The sequence below is a fragment of the Oncorhynchus keta genome, unplaced genomic scaffold (genome assembly GCF_023373465.1).
Source record: "Oncorhynchus keta strain PuntledgeMale-10-30-2019 unplaced genomic scaffold, Oket_V2 Un_scaffold_13281_pilon_pilon, whole genome shotgun sequence".
Taxonomy (NCBI): domain Eukaryota; kingdom Metazoa; phylum Chordata; class Actinopteri; order Salmoniformes; family Salmonidae; genus Oncorhynchus; species Oncorhynchus keta.
The window spans coordinates 117,501-133,192 of NW_026290770.1; the positions used below are offsets into that span (position 1 = coordinate 117,501).

The window sequence follows — 15,692 nt, forward strand, 5'->3', positions numbered from 1 at the left end:
AAAGCGCCTCATCAAACTGTGCCATCAGCTTCCTGTATAGTGAGTCTACTTGTCTGAGCCTCCCGTTCTTCAGCGATCACAATCCTTTACTAAAAAGGGATATTGTTTTTTCCTTCAACTGTGAAAAGATATATCTATAGAAATCATACAGATTAATATATGTACTCTCAATTTATGTATAGTGTCCATATTCCCCATAAAAAAAAATATTTATACATTTTGTAAAAAAAAAACAATAAAAAAAAACTTAAGAAGAAAAAAAATCTGTAAGAAAAACGGTGTCCTGAAGTTGAAGTGAAGTTGACAAGTTGGAGATATTTATTCAAAACGACACTAAAGGACACCGGGCCGCTGCGACTGTTTCAAAGAAAAACCCCAACAGTCCCTTCACCTGCCCACTATTACACAATATCATTAAATGTTCAACAATGTATCCAATTTAATGTGTTTTATCATCAACAACAAAAAAGATTGACTTATTTTTTTTTTTTTTTTTTAATCTGCAATTTTCTGTGCATTTGAGCCAAATTGTTACATGTACAAGAGCTATAATGTGTATTTTATTAAATTAATATATCGTTGTGTTGCAATATACATGGGCTTTATATTGTATTTTGATGACCTCGCCTTAGTAGCTTGTCGAACTCTATGAGTTTAAATCAGTTTTGGGGATGTATCCCGAATAGCACCCTGTTTCCTGTGGAGTGCACTAGTTTTGACCAGGGCCCATAGGATAGGGACACTCATAGGGCTCTGGTCAAAACTAGTGCACTACGTAGTTTATAGTGTTCCGTTTAGGACTCATTCCTTTGGGTATTGTTTTGTTGTGTTTTTTCATTACGTCCTTTACAGGATGGGTTTCACTGGTCTATCAGGTGTGTTCTCCTCTCTACTCATTACGTCCTTTACAGGATGGGTTTCACTGGTCTGTCAGGTGTGTTCTCCTCTCTACTCATTACGTCCTTTACAGGATGGGTTTCACTGGTCTGTCAGGTGTGTTCTCCTCTCTACTCATTACGTCCTTTACAGGATGGGTTTCACTGGTCTTTCAGGTGTGTTCTCCTCTCTACTCATTACGTCCTCTACAGGATGGGTTTCACTGGTCTGTCAGGTGTGTTCTCCTCTCTACTCATTACGTCCTCTACAGGATGGGTGTCACTGGTCTGTCAGGTGTGTTCTCCTCTCTACTCATTACGTCCTTTACAGGATGGGTTTCACTGGTCTTTCAGGTGTGTTCTCCTCTCTACTCATTACGTCCTCTACAGGATGGGTTTCACTGGTCTTTCAGGTGTGTTCTCCTCTCTACTCATTACGTCCTTTACAGGATGGGTGTCACTGGTCTTTCAGGTGTGTTCTCCTCTCTACTCATTACGTCCTTTACAGGATGGGTTTCACTGGTCTTTCAGGTGTGTTCTCCTCTCTACTCATTACGTCCTTTACAGGATGGGTTTCACTGGTCTTTCAGGTGTGTTCTCCTCTCTACTCATTACGTCCTTTACAGGATGGGTTTCACTGGTCTTTCAGGTGTGTTCTCCTCTCTACTCATTACGTCCTTTACAGGATGGGTTTCACTGGTCTTTCAGGTGTGTTCTCCTCTCTACTCATTACGTCCTTTACAGGATGGGTTTCACTGGTCTGTCAGGTGTGTTCTCCTCTCTACTCATTACGTCCTTTACAGGATGGGTTTCACTGGTCTGTCAGGTGTGTTCTCCTCTCTACTCATTACGTCCTTTACAGGATGGGTGTCACTGGTCTTTCAGGTGTGTTCTCCTCTCTACTCATTACGTCCTTTACAGGATGGGTTTCACTGGTCTTTCAGGTGTGTTCTCCTCTCTACTCATTACGTCCTTTACAGGATGGGTTTCACTGGTCTGTCAGGTGTGTTCTCCTCTCTACTCATTACGTCCTTTACAGGATGGGTTTCACTGGTCTTTCAGGTGTGTTCTCCTCTCTACTCATTACGTCCTTTACAGGATGGGTTTCACTGGTCTTTCAGGTGTGTTCTCCTCTCTACTCATTACGTCCTTTACAGGATGGGTTTCACTGGTCTTTCAGGTGTGTTCTCCTCTCTACTCATTACGTCCTTTACAGGATGGGTTTCACTGGTCTTTCAGGTGTGTTCTCCTCTCTACTCATTACGTCCTTTACAGGATGGGTTTCACTGGTCTTTCAGGTGTGTTCTCCTCTCTACTCATTACGTCCTTTACAGGATGGGTTTCACTGGTCTATCAGGTGTGTTCTCCTCTCTACTCATTACGTCCTTTACAGGATGGGTTTCCACTGGTCTTTCAGGTGTGTTCTCCTCTCTACTCATTACGTCCTTTACAGGATGGGTTTCACTGGTCTTTCAGGTGTGTTCTCCTCTCTACTCATTACGTCCTTTACAGGATGGGTTTCACTGGTCTTTCAGGTGTGTTCTCCTCTCTACTCATTACGTCCTTTACAGGATGGGTTTCCACTTGTCTTTCAGGTGTGTTCTCCTCTCTACTCATTACGTCCTTTACAGGATGGGTTTCACTGGTCTTTCAGGTGTGTTCTCCTCTCTACTCATTACGTCCTTTACAGGATGGGTTTCACTGGTCTTTCAGGTGTGTTCTCCTCTCTACTCATTACGTCCTCTACAGGATGGGTTTCACTGGTCTTTCAGGTGTGTTCTCCTCTCTACTCATTACGTCCTTTACAGGATGGGTTTCACTGGTCTTTCAGGTGTGTTCTCCTCTCTACTCATTACGTCCTTTACAGGATGGGTGTCACTGGTCTTTCAGGTGTGTTCTCCTCTCTACTCATTACGTCCTTTACAGGATGGGTTTCACTGGTCTTTCAGGTGTGTTCTCCTCTCTACTCATTACGTCCTTTACAGGATGGGTTTCACTGGTCTTTCAGGTGTGTTCTCCTCTCTACTCATTACGTCCTTTACAGGATGGGTTTCACTGGTCTTTCAGGTGTGTTCTCCTCTCTACTCATTACGTCCTTTACAGGATGGGTGTCACTGGTCTTTCAGGTGTGTTCTCCTCTCTACTCATTACGTCCTTTACAGGATGGGTTTCACTGGTCTTTCAGGTGTGTTCACCTCTCTACTCATTACGTCCTTTACAGGATGGGTGTCACTGGTCTTTCAGGTGTGTTCTCCTCTCTACTCATTACGTCCTTTACAGGATGGGTTTCACTGGTCTTTCAGGTGTGTTCTCCTCTCTACTCATTACGTCCTTTACAGGATGGGTTTCACACTGGTCTTTCAGGTGTGTTCTCCTCTCTACTCATTACGTCCTTTACAGGATGGGTTTCAGTGGTCTTTCAGGTGTGTTCTCCTCTCTACTCATTACGTCCTTTACAGGATGGGTTTCACTGGTCTATCAGGTGTGTTCTCCTCTCTACTCATTACGTCCTTTACAGGATGGGTTTCACTGGTCTGTCAGGTGTGTTCTCCTCTCTACTCATTACGTCCTTTACAGGATGGGTTTCAGTGGTCTTTCAGGTGTGTTCTCCTCTCTACTCATTACGTCCTTTACAGGATGGGTTTCACTGGTCTTTCAGGTGTGTTCTCCTCTCTACTCATTACGTCCTTTACAGGATGGGTTTCACTTGTCTTTCAGGTGTGTTCTCCTCTCTACTCATTACGTCCTTTACAGGATGGGTTTCACTGGTCTTTCAGGTGTGTTCTCCTCTCTACTCATTACGTCCTTTACAGGATGGGTTTCACTGGTCTTTCAGGTGTGTTCTCCTCTCTACTCATTACGTCCTTTACAGGATGGGTGTCACTGGTCTTTCAGGTGTGTTCACCTCTCTACTCATTACGTCCTTTACAGGATGGGTGTCACTTGTCTTTCAGGTGTGTTCTCCTCTCTACTCATTACGTCCTTTACAGGATGGGTTTCACACTGGTCTTTCAGGTGTGTTCACCTCTCTACTCATTACGTCCTTTACAGGATGGGTTTCACACTGGTCTTTCAGGTGTGTTCTCCTCTCTACTCATTACGTCCTTTACAGGATGGGTTTCCACTGGTCTTTCAGGTGTGTTCTCCTCTCTACTCATTACGTCCTTTACAGGATGGGTTTCCACTGGTCTTTCAGGTGTGTTCTCCTCTCTACTCATTACGTCCTTTACAGGATGGGTTTCACTGGTCTGTCAGGTGTGTTCTCCTCTCTACTCATTACGTCCTTTACAGGATGGGTTTCACTGGTCTGTCAGGTGTGTTCTCCTCTCTACTCATTACGTCCTTTACAGGATGGGTTTCACTGGTCTGTCAGGTGTGTTCACCTCTCTACTCATTACGTCCTTTACAGGATGGGTTTCACTGGTCTATCAGGTGTGATCTCCTCTCTACTCATTACGTCCTTTACAGGATGGGTTTCACTGGTCTTTCAGGTGTGTTCTCCTCTCTACTCATTACGTCCTTTACAGGATGGGTTTCACTGGTCTATCAGGTGTGTTCTCCTCTCTACTCATTACGTCCTTTACAGGATGGGTTTCACTGGTCTATCAGGTGTGATCTCCTCTCTACTCATTACGTCCTTTACAGGATGGGTTTCACTGGTCTTTCAGGTGTGTTCTCCTCTCTACTCATTACGTCCTTTACAGGATGGGTTTCACTGGTCTTTCAGGTGTGTTCTCCTCTCTACTCATTACGTCCTTTACAGGATGGGTTTCACTGGTCTTTCAGGTGTGTTCTCCTCTCTACTCATTACGTCCTTTACAGGATGGGTTTCACTGGTCTTTCAGGTGTGTTCACCTCTCTACTCATTACGTCCTTTACAGGATGGGTTTCCACTGGTCTTTCAGGTGTGTTCTCCTCTCTACTCATTACGTCCTTTACAGGATGGGTTTCACTGGTCTTTCAGGTGTGTTCTCCTCTCTACTCATTACGTCCTTTACAGGATGGGTTTCACTGGTCTTTCAGGTGTGTTCTCCTCTCTACTCATTACGTCCTTTACAGGATGGGTTTCACTGGTCTGTCAGGTGTGTTCTCCTCTCTAGTCATTACGTCCTTTACAGGATGGGTTTCACTGGTCTTTCAGGTGTGTTCTCCTCTCTACTCATTACGTCCTTTACAGGATGGGTTTCACTGGTCTTTCAGGTGTGTTCTCCTCTCTACTCATTACGTCCTTTACAGGATGGGTTCCACTGGTCTTTCAGGTGTGTTCTCCTCTCTACTCATTACGTCCTTTACAGGATGGGTTTCACTGGTCTTTCAGGTGTGTTCTCCTCTCTACTCATTACGTCCTTTACAGGATGGGTTTCACTGGTCTTTCAGGTGTGTTCTCCTCTCTACTCATTACGTCCTTTACAGGATGGGTTTCAGTGGTCTGTCAGGTGTGTTCACCTCTCTACTCATTACGTCCTTTACAGGATGGGTTTCACTGGTCTGTCAGGTGTGTTCTCCTCTCTACTCATTACGTCCTTTACAGGATGGGTTTCACTGGTCTTTCAGGTGTGTTCTCCTCTCTACTCATTACGTCCTTTACAGGATGGGTTCCACTGGTCTTTCAGGTGTGTTCTCCTCTCTACTCATTACGTCCTTTACAGGATGGGTTTCACTGGTCTTTCAGGTGTGTTCTCCTCTCTACTCATTACGTCCTTTACAGGATGAGTTTCACTGGTCTTTCAGGTGTGTTCACCTCTCTACTCATTACGTCCTTTACAGGATGGGTTTCACTGGTCTGTCAGGTGTGTTCTCCTCTCTACTCATTACATCCTTTACAGGATGGGTTTCACTGGTCTTTCAGGTGTGTTCTCCTCTCTACTCATTACATCCTTTACAGGATGGGTTTCACTGGTCTTTCAGGTGTGTTCTCCTCTCTACTCATTACGTCCTTTACAGGATGGGTTTCACTGGTCTTTCAGGTGTGTTCTCCTCTCTACTCATTACGTCCTTTACAGGATGGGTTTCACTGGTCTTTCAGGTGTGTTCTCCTCTCTACTCATTACGTCCTTTACAGGATGGGTTTCACTGGTCTTTCAGGTGTGTTCTCCTCTCTACTCATTACGTCCTTTACAGGATGGGTTTCACTGGTCTTTCAGGTGTGTTCTCCTCTCTACTCATTACGTCCTTTACAGGATGGGTTTCACTGGTCTTTCAGGTGTGTTCTCCTCTCTACTCATTACGTCCTTTACAGGATGGGTTTCACTGGTCTATCAGGTGTGTTCTCCTCTCTACTCATTACGTCCTTTACAGGATGGGTTTCACTGGTCTTTCAGGTGTGTTCTCCTCTCTACTCATTACGTCCTTTACAGGATGGGTTTCACTGGTCTGTCAGGTGTGTTCTCCTCTCTACTCATTACGTCCTTTACAGGATGGGTTTCACTGGTCTTTCAGGTGTGTTCTCCTCTCTACTCATTACGTCCTTTACAGGATGGGTTTCACTGGTCTTTCAGGTGTGTTCTCCTCTCTACTCATTACGTCCTTTACAGGATGGGTTTCACTGGTCTTTCAGGTGTGTTCTCCTCTCTACTCATTACGTCCTTTACAGGATGGGTTTCACTGGTCTTTCAGGTGTGTTCTCCTCTCTACTCATTACGTCCTTTACAGGATGGGTTTCACTGGTCTTTCAGGTGTGTTCTCCTCTCTACTCATTACGTCCTTTACAGGATGGGTTTCCACTGGTCTTTCAGGTGTGTTCTCCTCTCTACTCATTACGTCCTTTACAGGATGGGTTTCACTGGTCTTTCAGGTGTGTTCTCCTCTCTACTCATTACGTCCTTTACAGGATGGGTTTCACTGGTCTTTCAGGTGTGTTCTCCTCTCTACTCATTACGTCCTTTACAGGATGGGTTTCACTGGTCTTTCAGGTGTGTTCTCCTCTCTACTCATTACGTCCTTTACAGGATGGGTTTCACTGGTCTTTCAGGTGTGTTCTCCTCTCTACTCATTACGTCCTTTACAGGATGGGTTTCACTGGTCTTTCAGGTGTGTTCTCCTCTCTACTCATTACGTCCTTTACAGGATGGGTTTCACTGGTCTTTCAGGTGTGTTCTCCTCTCTACTCATTACGTCCTTTACAGGATGGGTTTCACTTGTCTTTCAGGTGTGTTCTCCTCTCTACTCATTACGTCCTTTACAGGATGGGTTTCACTGGTCTTTCAGGTGTGTTCTCCTCTCTACTCATTACGTCCTTTACAGGATGGGTTTCACTGGTCTTTCAGGTGTGTTCTCCTCTCTACTCATTACGTCCTTTACAGGATGGGTTTCACTGGTCTTTCAGGTGTGTTCTCCTCTCTACTCATTACGTCCTTTACAGGATGGGTTTCACTGGTCTTTCAGGTGTGTTCTCCTCTCTACTCATTACGTCCTTTACAGGATGGGTTTCCACTTGTCTTTCAGGTGTGTTCTCCTCTCTACTCATTACGTCCTTTACAGGATGGGTTTCCACTGGTCTTTCAGGTGTGTTCTCCTCTCTACTCATTACGTCCTTTACAGGATGGGTTTCACTGGTCTGTCAGGTGTGTTCTCCTCTCTACTCATTACGTCCTTTACAGGATGGGTTTCACTGGTCTGTCAGGTGTGTTCTCCTCTCTACTCATTACGTCCTTTACAGGATGGGTTTCACTGGTCTATCAGGTGTGTTCTCCTCTCTACTCATTACGTCCTTTACAGGATGGGTTTCACTGGTCTGTCAGGTGTGTTCTCCTCTCTACTCATTACGTCCTTTACAGGATGGGTTTCACTGGTCTTTCAGGTGTGTTCTCCTCTCTACTCATTACGTCCTTTACAGGATGGGTTTCACTGGTCTTTCAGGTGTGTTCTCCTCTCTACTCATTACGTCCTTTACAGGATGGGTTTCACTGGTCTTTCAGGTGTGTTCACCTCTCTACTCATTACGTCCTTTACAGGATGGGTTTCACTGGTCTTTCAGGTGTGTTCTCCTCTCTACTCATTACGTCCTTTACAGGATGGGTTTCACTGGTCTTTCAGGTGTGTTCACCTCTCTACTCATTACGTCCTTTACAGGATGGGTTTCACTGGTCTTTCAGGTGTGTTCTCCTCTCTACTCATTACGTCCTTTACAGGATGGGTTTCACTGGTCTGTCAGGTGTGTTCTCCTCTCTAGTCATTACGTCCTTTACAGGATGGGTTTCACTGGTCTTTCAGGTGTGTTCTCCTCTCTACTCATTACGTCCTTTACAGGATGGGTTTCACTGGTCTTTCAGGTGTGTTCACCTCTCTACTCATTACGTCCTTTACAGGATGGGTTCCACTGGTCTTTCAGGTGTGTTCTCCTCTCTACTCATTACGTCCTTTACAGGATGGGTTTCACTGGTCTTTCAGGTGTGTTCACCTCTCTACTCATTACGTCCTTTACAGGATGGGTTTCACTGGTCTTTCAGGTGTGTTCTCCTCTCTACTCATTACGTCCTTTACAGGATGGGTTTCACTGGTCTTTCAGGTGTGTTCTCCTCTCTACTCATTACGTCCTTTACAGGATGGGTTCCACTGGTCTTTCAGGTGTGTTCTCCTCTCTACTCATTACGTCCTTTACAGGATGGGTTTCACTGGTCTTTCAGGTGTGTTCTCCTCTCTACTCATTACGTCCTTTACAGGATGAGTTTCACTGGTCTTTCAGGTGTGTTCACCTCTCTACTCATTACGTCCTTTACAGGATGGGTTTCACTGGTCTGTCAGGTGTGTTCTCCTCTCTACTCATTACATCCTTTACAGGATGGGTTTCACTGGTCTTTCAGGTGTGTTCTCCTCTCTACTCATTACATCCTTTACAGGATGGGTTTCACTGGTCTTTCAGGTGTGTTCTCCTCTCTACTCATTACGTCCTTTACAGGATGGGTTTCACTGGTCTTTCAGGTGTGTTCTCCTCTCTACTCATTACGTCCTTTACAGGATGGGTTTCACTGGTCTTTCAGGTGTGTTCTCCTCTCTACTCATTACGTCCTTTACAGGATGGGTTTCACTGGTCTTTCAGGTGTGTTCTCCTCTCTACTCATTACGTCCTTTACAGGATGGGTTTCACTGGTCTTTCAGGTGTGTTCACCTCTCTACTCATTACGTCCTTTACAGGATGGGTTTCACTGGTCTTTCAGGTGTGTTCTCCTCTCTACTCATTACGTCCTTTACAGGATGGGTTTCACTGGTCTTTCAGGTGTGTTCTCCTCTCTACTCATTACGTCCTTTACAGGATGGGTTTCACTGGTCTTTCAGGTGTGTTCACCTCTCTACTCATTACGTCCTTTACAGGATGGGTTTCACTGGTCTTTCAGGTGTGTTCTCCTCTCTACTCATTACATCCTTTACAGGATGGGTTTCACTGGTCTTTCAGGTGTGTTCTCCTCTCTACTCATTACGTCCTTTACAGGATGGGTTTCACTGGTCTTTCAGGTGTGTTCTCCTCTCTACTCATTACGTCCTTTACAGGATGGGTTTCCACTTGTCTTTCAGGTGTGTTCTCCTCTCTACTCATTACGTCCTTTACAGGATGGGTTTCACTGGTCTGTCAGGTGTGTTCTCCTCTCTACTCATTACGTCCTTTACAGGATGGGTTTCACTGGTCTGTCAGGTGTGTTCACCTCTCTACTCATTACGTCCTTTACAGGATGGGTTTCACTGGTCTATCAGGTGTGATCTCCTCTCTACTCATTACGTCCTTTACAGGATGGGTTTCACTGGTCTTTCAGGTGTGTTCTCCTCTCTACTCATTACGTCCTTTTACAGGATGGGTTTCACTGGTCTATCAGGTGTGTTCTCCTCTCTACTCATTACGTCCTTTACAGGATGGGTTTCACTGGTCTTTCAGGTGTGTTCTCCTCTCTACTCATTACGTCCTTTACAGGATGGGTTTCACTGGTCTTTCAGGTGTGTTCTCCTCTCTACTCATTACGTCCTTTACAGGATGGGTTTCACTGGTCTATCAGGTGTGTTCTCCTCTCTACTCATTACGTCCTTTACAGGATGGGTTTCACTGGTCTGTCAGGTGTGTTCTCCTCTCTACTCATTACGTCCTTTACAGGATGGGTTTCACTGGTCTGTCAGGTGTGTTCTCCTCTCTACTCATTACGTCCTTTACAGGATGGGTTTCACTGGTCTGTCAGGTGTGTTCTCCTCTCTACTCATTACGTCCTTTACAGGATGGGTTTCACTGGTCTTTCAGGTGTGTTCTCCTCTCTACTCATTACATCCTTTACAGGATGGGTTTCACTGGTCTTTCAGGTGTGTTCTCCTCTCTACTCATTACGTCCTTTACAGGATGGGTTTCACTGGTCTTTCAGGTGTGTTCTCCTCTCTACTCATTACGTCCTTTACAGGATGGGTTTCCACTGGTCTTTCAGGTGTGTTCTCCCTCTACTCATTACGTCCTTTACAGGATGGGTTTCACTGGTCTTTCAGGTGTGTTCTCCTCTCTACTCATTACGTCCTTTACAGGATGGGTTTCACTGGTCTTTCAGGTGTGTTCTCCTCTCTACTCATTACGTCCTTTACAGGATGGGTTTCACTGGTCTTTCAGGTGTGTTCTCCTCTACTCATTACAGGATGGGTTTCACTGGTCTTTCAGGTGTGTTCTCCTCTCTACTCATTACGTCCTTTACATGATGGGTTTCACTGGTCTGTCAGGTGTGTTCTCCTCTCTACTCATTACGTCCTTTACAGGATGGGTTTCACTGGTCTTTCAGGTGTGTTCTCCTCTCTACTCATTACGTCCTTTACAGGATGGGTTTCACTGGTCTTTCAGGTGTGTTCTCCTCTCTACTCATTACGTCCTTTACAGGATGGGTTTCACTGGTCTTTCAGGTGTGTTCTCCTCTCTACTCATTACGTCCTTTACAGGATGGGTTTCACTGGTCTGTCAGGTGTGTTCTCCTCTCTACTCATTACGTCCTTTACAGGATGGGTTTCACTGGTCTTTCAGGTGTGTTCTCCTCTCTACTCATTACGTCCTTTACAGGATGGGTGTCACTGGTCTTTCAGGTGTGTTCTCCTCTCTACTCATTACGTCCTTTACAGGATGGGTGTCACTGGTCTTTCAGGTGTGTTCTCCTCTCTACTCATTACGTCCTTTACAGGATGGGTGTCACTGGTCTTTCAGGTGTGTTCTCCTCTCTACTCATTACATCCTTTACAGGATGGGTGTCACTGGTCTTTCAGGTGTGTTCTCCTCTCTACTCATTACGTCCTTTACATGATGGGTTTCACTGGTCTTTCAGGTGTGTTCACCTCTCTACTCATTACGTCCTTTACAGGATGGGTTTCACTGGTCTTTCAGGTGTGTTCTCCTCTCTACTCATTACGTCCTTTACAGGATGGGTTTCACTGGTCTTTCAGGTGTGTTCTCCTCTCTACTCATTACGTCCTTTACAGGATGGGTTTCACTGGTCTTTCAGGTGTGTTCACCTCTCTACTCATTACGTCCTTTACAGGATGGGTTTCACTGGTCTTTCAGGTGTGTTCTCCTCTCTACTCATTACATCCTTTACAGGATGGGTTTCACTGGTCTTTCAGGTGTGATCTCCTCTCTACTCATTACATCCTTTACAGGATGGGTGTCACTGGTCTTTCAGGTGTGTTCTCCTCTCTACTCATTACGTCCTTTACATGATGGGTGTCACTGGTCTTTCAGGTGTGATCTCCTCTCTACTCATTACGTCCTTTACATGATGGGTTTCACTGGTCTTTCAGGTGTGTTCTCCTCTCTACTCATTACGTCCTTTACAGGATGGGTTTCACTGGTCTATCAGGTGTGTTCTCCTCTCTACTCATTACGTCCTTTACAGGATGGGTTTCACTTGTCTTTCAGGTGTGTTCTCCTCTCTACTCATTACGTCCTTTACAGGATGGGTTTCACTGGTCTTTCAGGTGTGTTCACCTCTCTACTCATTACGTCCTTTACAGGATGGGTTTCACTGGTCTTTCAGGTGTGTTCTCCTCTCTACTCATTACGTCCTTTACAGGATGGGTTTCACTGGTCTTTCAGGTGTGTTCACCTCTCTACTCATTACGTCCTTTACAGGATGGGTTTCACTGGTCTTTCAGGTGTGTTCACCCTCTACTCATTACGTCCTTTACAGGATGGGTGTCACTGGTCTTTCAGGTGTGTTCACCTCTCTACTCATTACGTCCTTTACAGGATGGGTTTCACTGGTCTATCAGGTGTGTTCTCCTCTCTACTCATTACGTCCTTTACAGGATGGGTTTCACTGGTCTTTCAGGTGTGTTCTCCTCTCTACTCATTACGTCCTTTACAGGATGGGTTTCACTGGTCTATCAGGTGTGTTCTCCTCTCTACTCATTATGTCCTTTACATGATGGGTTTCACTGGTCTTTCAGGTGTGTTCTCCTCTCTACTCATTACGTCCTTTACAGGATGGGTTTCACTGGTCTTTCAGGTGTGTTCTCCTCTCTACTCATTACGTCCTTTACATGATGGGTTTCACTGGTCTTTCAGGTGTGATCTCCTCTCTACTCATTACGTCCTTTACAGGATGGGTGTCACTGGTCTTTCAGGTGTGTTCACCTCTCTACTCATTACGTCCTTTACAGGATGGGTTTCACTTGTCTTTCAGGTGTGTTCTCCTCTCTACTCATTACGTCCTTTACAGGATGGGTTTCCACTTGTCTTTCAGGTGTGTTCTCCTCTCTACTCATTACGTCCTTTACAGGATGGGTTTCACTTGTCTTTCAGGTGTGTTCTCCTCTCTACTCATTACGTCCTTTACATGATGGGTTTCCACTTGTCTTTCAGGTGTGTTCTCCTCTCTACTCATTACGTCCTTTACAGGATGGGTTTCCACTGGTCTTTCAGGTGTGTTCTCCTCTCTACTCATTACGTCCTTTACAGGATGGGTTTCACTGGTCTTTCAGGTGTGTTCTCCTCTCTACTCATTACGTCCTTTACAGGATGGGTTTCACTGGTCTTTCAGGTGTGTTCTCCTCTCTACTCATTACGTCCTTTACAGGATGGGTTTCCACTTGTCTTTCAGGTGTGTTCTCCTCTCTACTCATTACGTCCTTTACAGGATGGGTTTCACTGGTCTTTCAGGTGTGATCTCCTCTCTACTCATTACGTCCTTTACAGGATGGGTTTCACTGGTCTTTCAGGTGTGTTCTCCTCTCTACTCATTACGTCCTTTACAGGATGGGTGTCACTGGTCTTTCAGGTGTGTTCTCCTCTCTACTCATTACGTCCTTTACAGGATGGGTTTCACTGGTCTTTCAGGTGTGTTCTCCTCTCTACTCATTACGTCCTTTACAGGATGGGTTTCAGTGGTCTTTCAGGTGTGTTCTCCTCTCTACTCATTACGTCCTTTACAGGATGGGTTTCACTGGTCTTTCAGGTGTGTTCTCCTCTCTACTCATTACGTCCTTTACAGGATGGGTTTCACTGGTCTTTCAGGTGTGTTCTCCTCTCTACTCATTACGTCCTTTACAGGATGGGTTTCCACTGGTCTTTCAGGTGTGTTCACCTCTCTACTCATTACGTCCTTTACAGGATGGGTGTCACTGGTCTGTCAGGTGTGTTCTCCTCTCTACTCATTACGTCCTTTACAGGATGGGTTTCACTGGTCTGTCAGGTGTGTTCACCTCTCTACTCATTACGTCCTTTACAGGATGGGTGTCACTGGTCTTTCAGGTGTGTTCTCCTCTCTACTCATTACGTCCTTTACAGGATGGGTTTCACTGGTCTTTCAGGTGTGTTCTCCTCTCTACTCATTACGTCCTTTACAGGATGGGTTTCACTGGTCTTTCAGGTGTGTTCTCCTCTCTACTCATTACGTCCTTTACAGGATGGGTTTCACTGGTCTTTCAGGTGTGTTCTCCTCTCTACTCATTACGTCCTTTACAGGATGGGTTTCCACTGGTCTTTCAGGTGTGTTCTCCTCTCTACTCATTACGTCCTTTACAGGATGGGTTTCACTGGTCTTTCAGGTGTGTTCTCCTCTCTACTCATTACGTCCTTTACAGGATGGGTTTCCACTGGTCTTTCAGGTGTGTTCACCTCTCTACTCATTACGTCCTTTACAGGATGGGTTTCACTGGTCTTTCAGGTGTGTTCTCCTCTCTACTCATTACGTCCTTTACAGGATGGGTTTCACTGGTCTTTCAGGTGTGTTCTCCTCTCTACTCATTACGTCCTTTACAGGATGGGTTTCACTGGTCTTTCAGGTGTGTTCTCCTCTCTACTCATTATGTCCTTTACAGGATGGGTTTCACTGGTCTTTCAGGTGTGTTCTCCTCTCTACTCATTACGTCCTTTACAGGATGGGTTTCACTGGTCTTTCAGGTGTGTTCACCTCTCTACTCATTACGTCCTTTACAGGATGGGTTTCACTGGTCTTTCAGGTGTGTTCTCCTCTCTACTCATTACGTCCTTTACAGGATGGGTTTCACTGGTCTTTCAGGTGTGTTCTCCTCTCTACTCATTACGTCCTTTACAGGATGGGTTTCACTGGTCTTTCAGGTGTGTTCTCCTCTCTACTCATTATGTCCTTTACAGGATGGGTTTCACTGGTCTTTCAGGTGTGTTCTCCTCTCTACTCATTACGTCCTTTACAGGATGGGTTTCACTGGTCTTTCAGGTGTGTTCACCTCTCTACTCATTACGTCCTTTACAGGATGGGTTTCACTGGTCTTTCAGGTGTGTTCTCCTCTCTACTCATTACGTCCTTTACAGGATGGGTTTCACTGGTCTTTCAGGTGTGTTCTCCTCTCTACTCATTACGTCCTTTACAGGATGGGTTTCACTGGTCTTTCAGGTGTGTTCTCCTCTCTACTCATTACGTCCTTTACAGGATGGGTTTCACTGGTCTTTCAGGTGTGTTCTCCTCTCTACTCATTACGTCCTTTACAGGATGGGTTTCACTGGTCTTTCAGGTGTGTTCTCCTCTCTTTTCCAACCTGAAATCACAATGATTATTATTTATTACAACACAAAACGGTCCAGCACACTTAGACTACAACAACACAAAACAAAACAAAACAAACAACAACAACAACAGTTGAGACTATTTTTACTGTTCTTATTACACTATTGAGTTTATATTTATTGTCATTTTTCCAAAAATACAAACAAAAAAAAACTGCTATTATGTGGAGTTGTTACCATGGCGATTATACACAGAATAATACTGTGTGTTCCAAATGGAATTCTTATTCCCTATATAAGTGCAGTACTTTATTTTGTTTACCAGGACCCTAATAGAACTTTACTCAAAAAGTAGTGCACTTACATAGGGAATAAGGGTGCTATTTTTTGGATACAGACAAATACACGCTTCTATTGTTCATGTTCAACTTGTGGCTCCTGAAAAAGCTCTGGTCCAGAATCAGATTGTGTGTTTTATATAAAGGACCAAAAACAGGGAAAACGGTGATCTGTGTTTCTGTCTGTTCGATACCGATCATCACATCGCTCCACACCGATGAGGAGAAACACAAACATCCCCAACTCATTTAACATTCAAATGGATATAACCATGTTTCTGTCTGTTCGATACAGATCATCACATCGCTCCACACCGATGAGGAGAAACACAAACATCCCCAACTCATTTAACATTTACATTTAAGTCATTTAGCAGACGCTCTTATCCAGAGCGACTTACAAATTGGTGCATTCACCTTATGACATCCAGTGGAACAGTCACTTTACAATAGTGCATCTAAATCTTAAAAGGGGGGGGGGGGTGAGAAGGATTACTTTATCCTATCCTAGGTATTCCTTAAAGAGGTTGGGTTTCAGGTGTCTCCGGAAGG

The 15,692-nt window shown here is 44.9% G+C and overlaps 1 protein-coding gene and 1 long non-coding RNA gene across 2 annotated transcripts; one reads left to right on the forward strand and one right to left on the reverse strand.

Annotated features, from left to right (window-relative positions):
• Positions 1 to 4,344: 4,344 nt before the first annotated feature.
• On the reverse strand, positions 4,345 to 5,466 carry LOC127927347 (uncharacterized). Its single transcript, XR_008127087.1, has 3 exons — positions 5,322 to 5,466; positions 4,731 to 4,908; positions 4,345 to 4,435 (listed from the first exon to the last, which is right to left on the reverse strand). It is a non-coding gene; the product is annotated as an uncharacterized LOC127927347 (long non-coding RNA).
• LOC127927346 (uncharacterized) lies at positions 4,497 to 15,376 on the forward strand. Its single transcript, XM_052513602.1, has 8 exons — positions 4,497 to 4,720; positions 8,560 to 8,618; positions 10,557 to 10,615; positions 12,682 to 12,741; positions 13,038 to 13,214; positions 13,511 to 13,806; positions 14,516 to 14,574; positions 14,811 to 15,376. The coding sequence occupies exons 1-8, from the start codon at positions 4,581 to 4,583 to the stop codon at positions 14,969 to 14,971; spliced, it is 1,011 nt and encodes a 336-aa protein (XP_052369562.1). The 5' UTR covers positions 4,497 to 4,580; the 3' UTR covers positions 14,972 to 15,376.
• Positions 15,377 to 15,692: the final 316 nt, after the last annotated feature.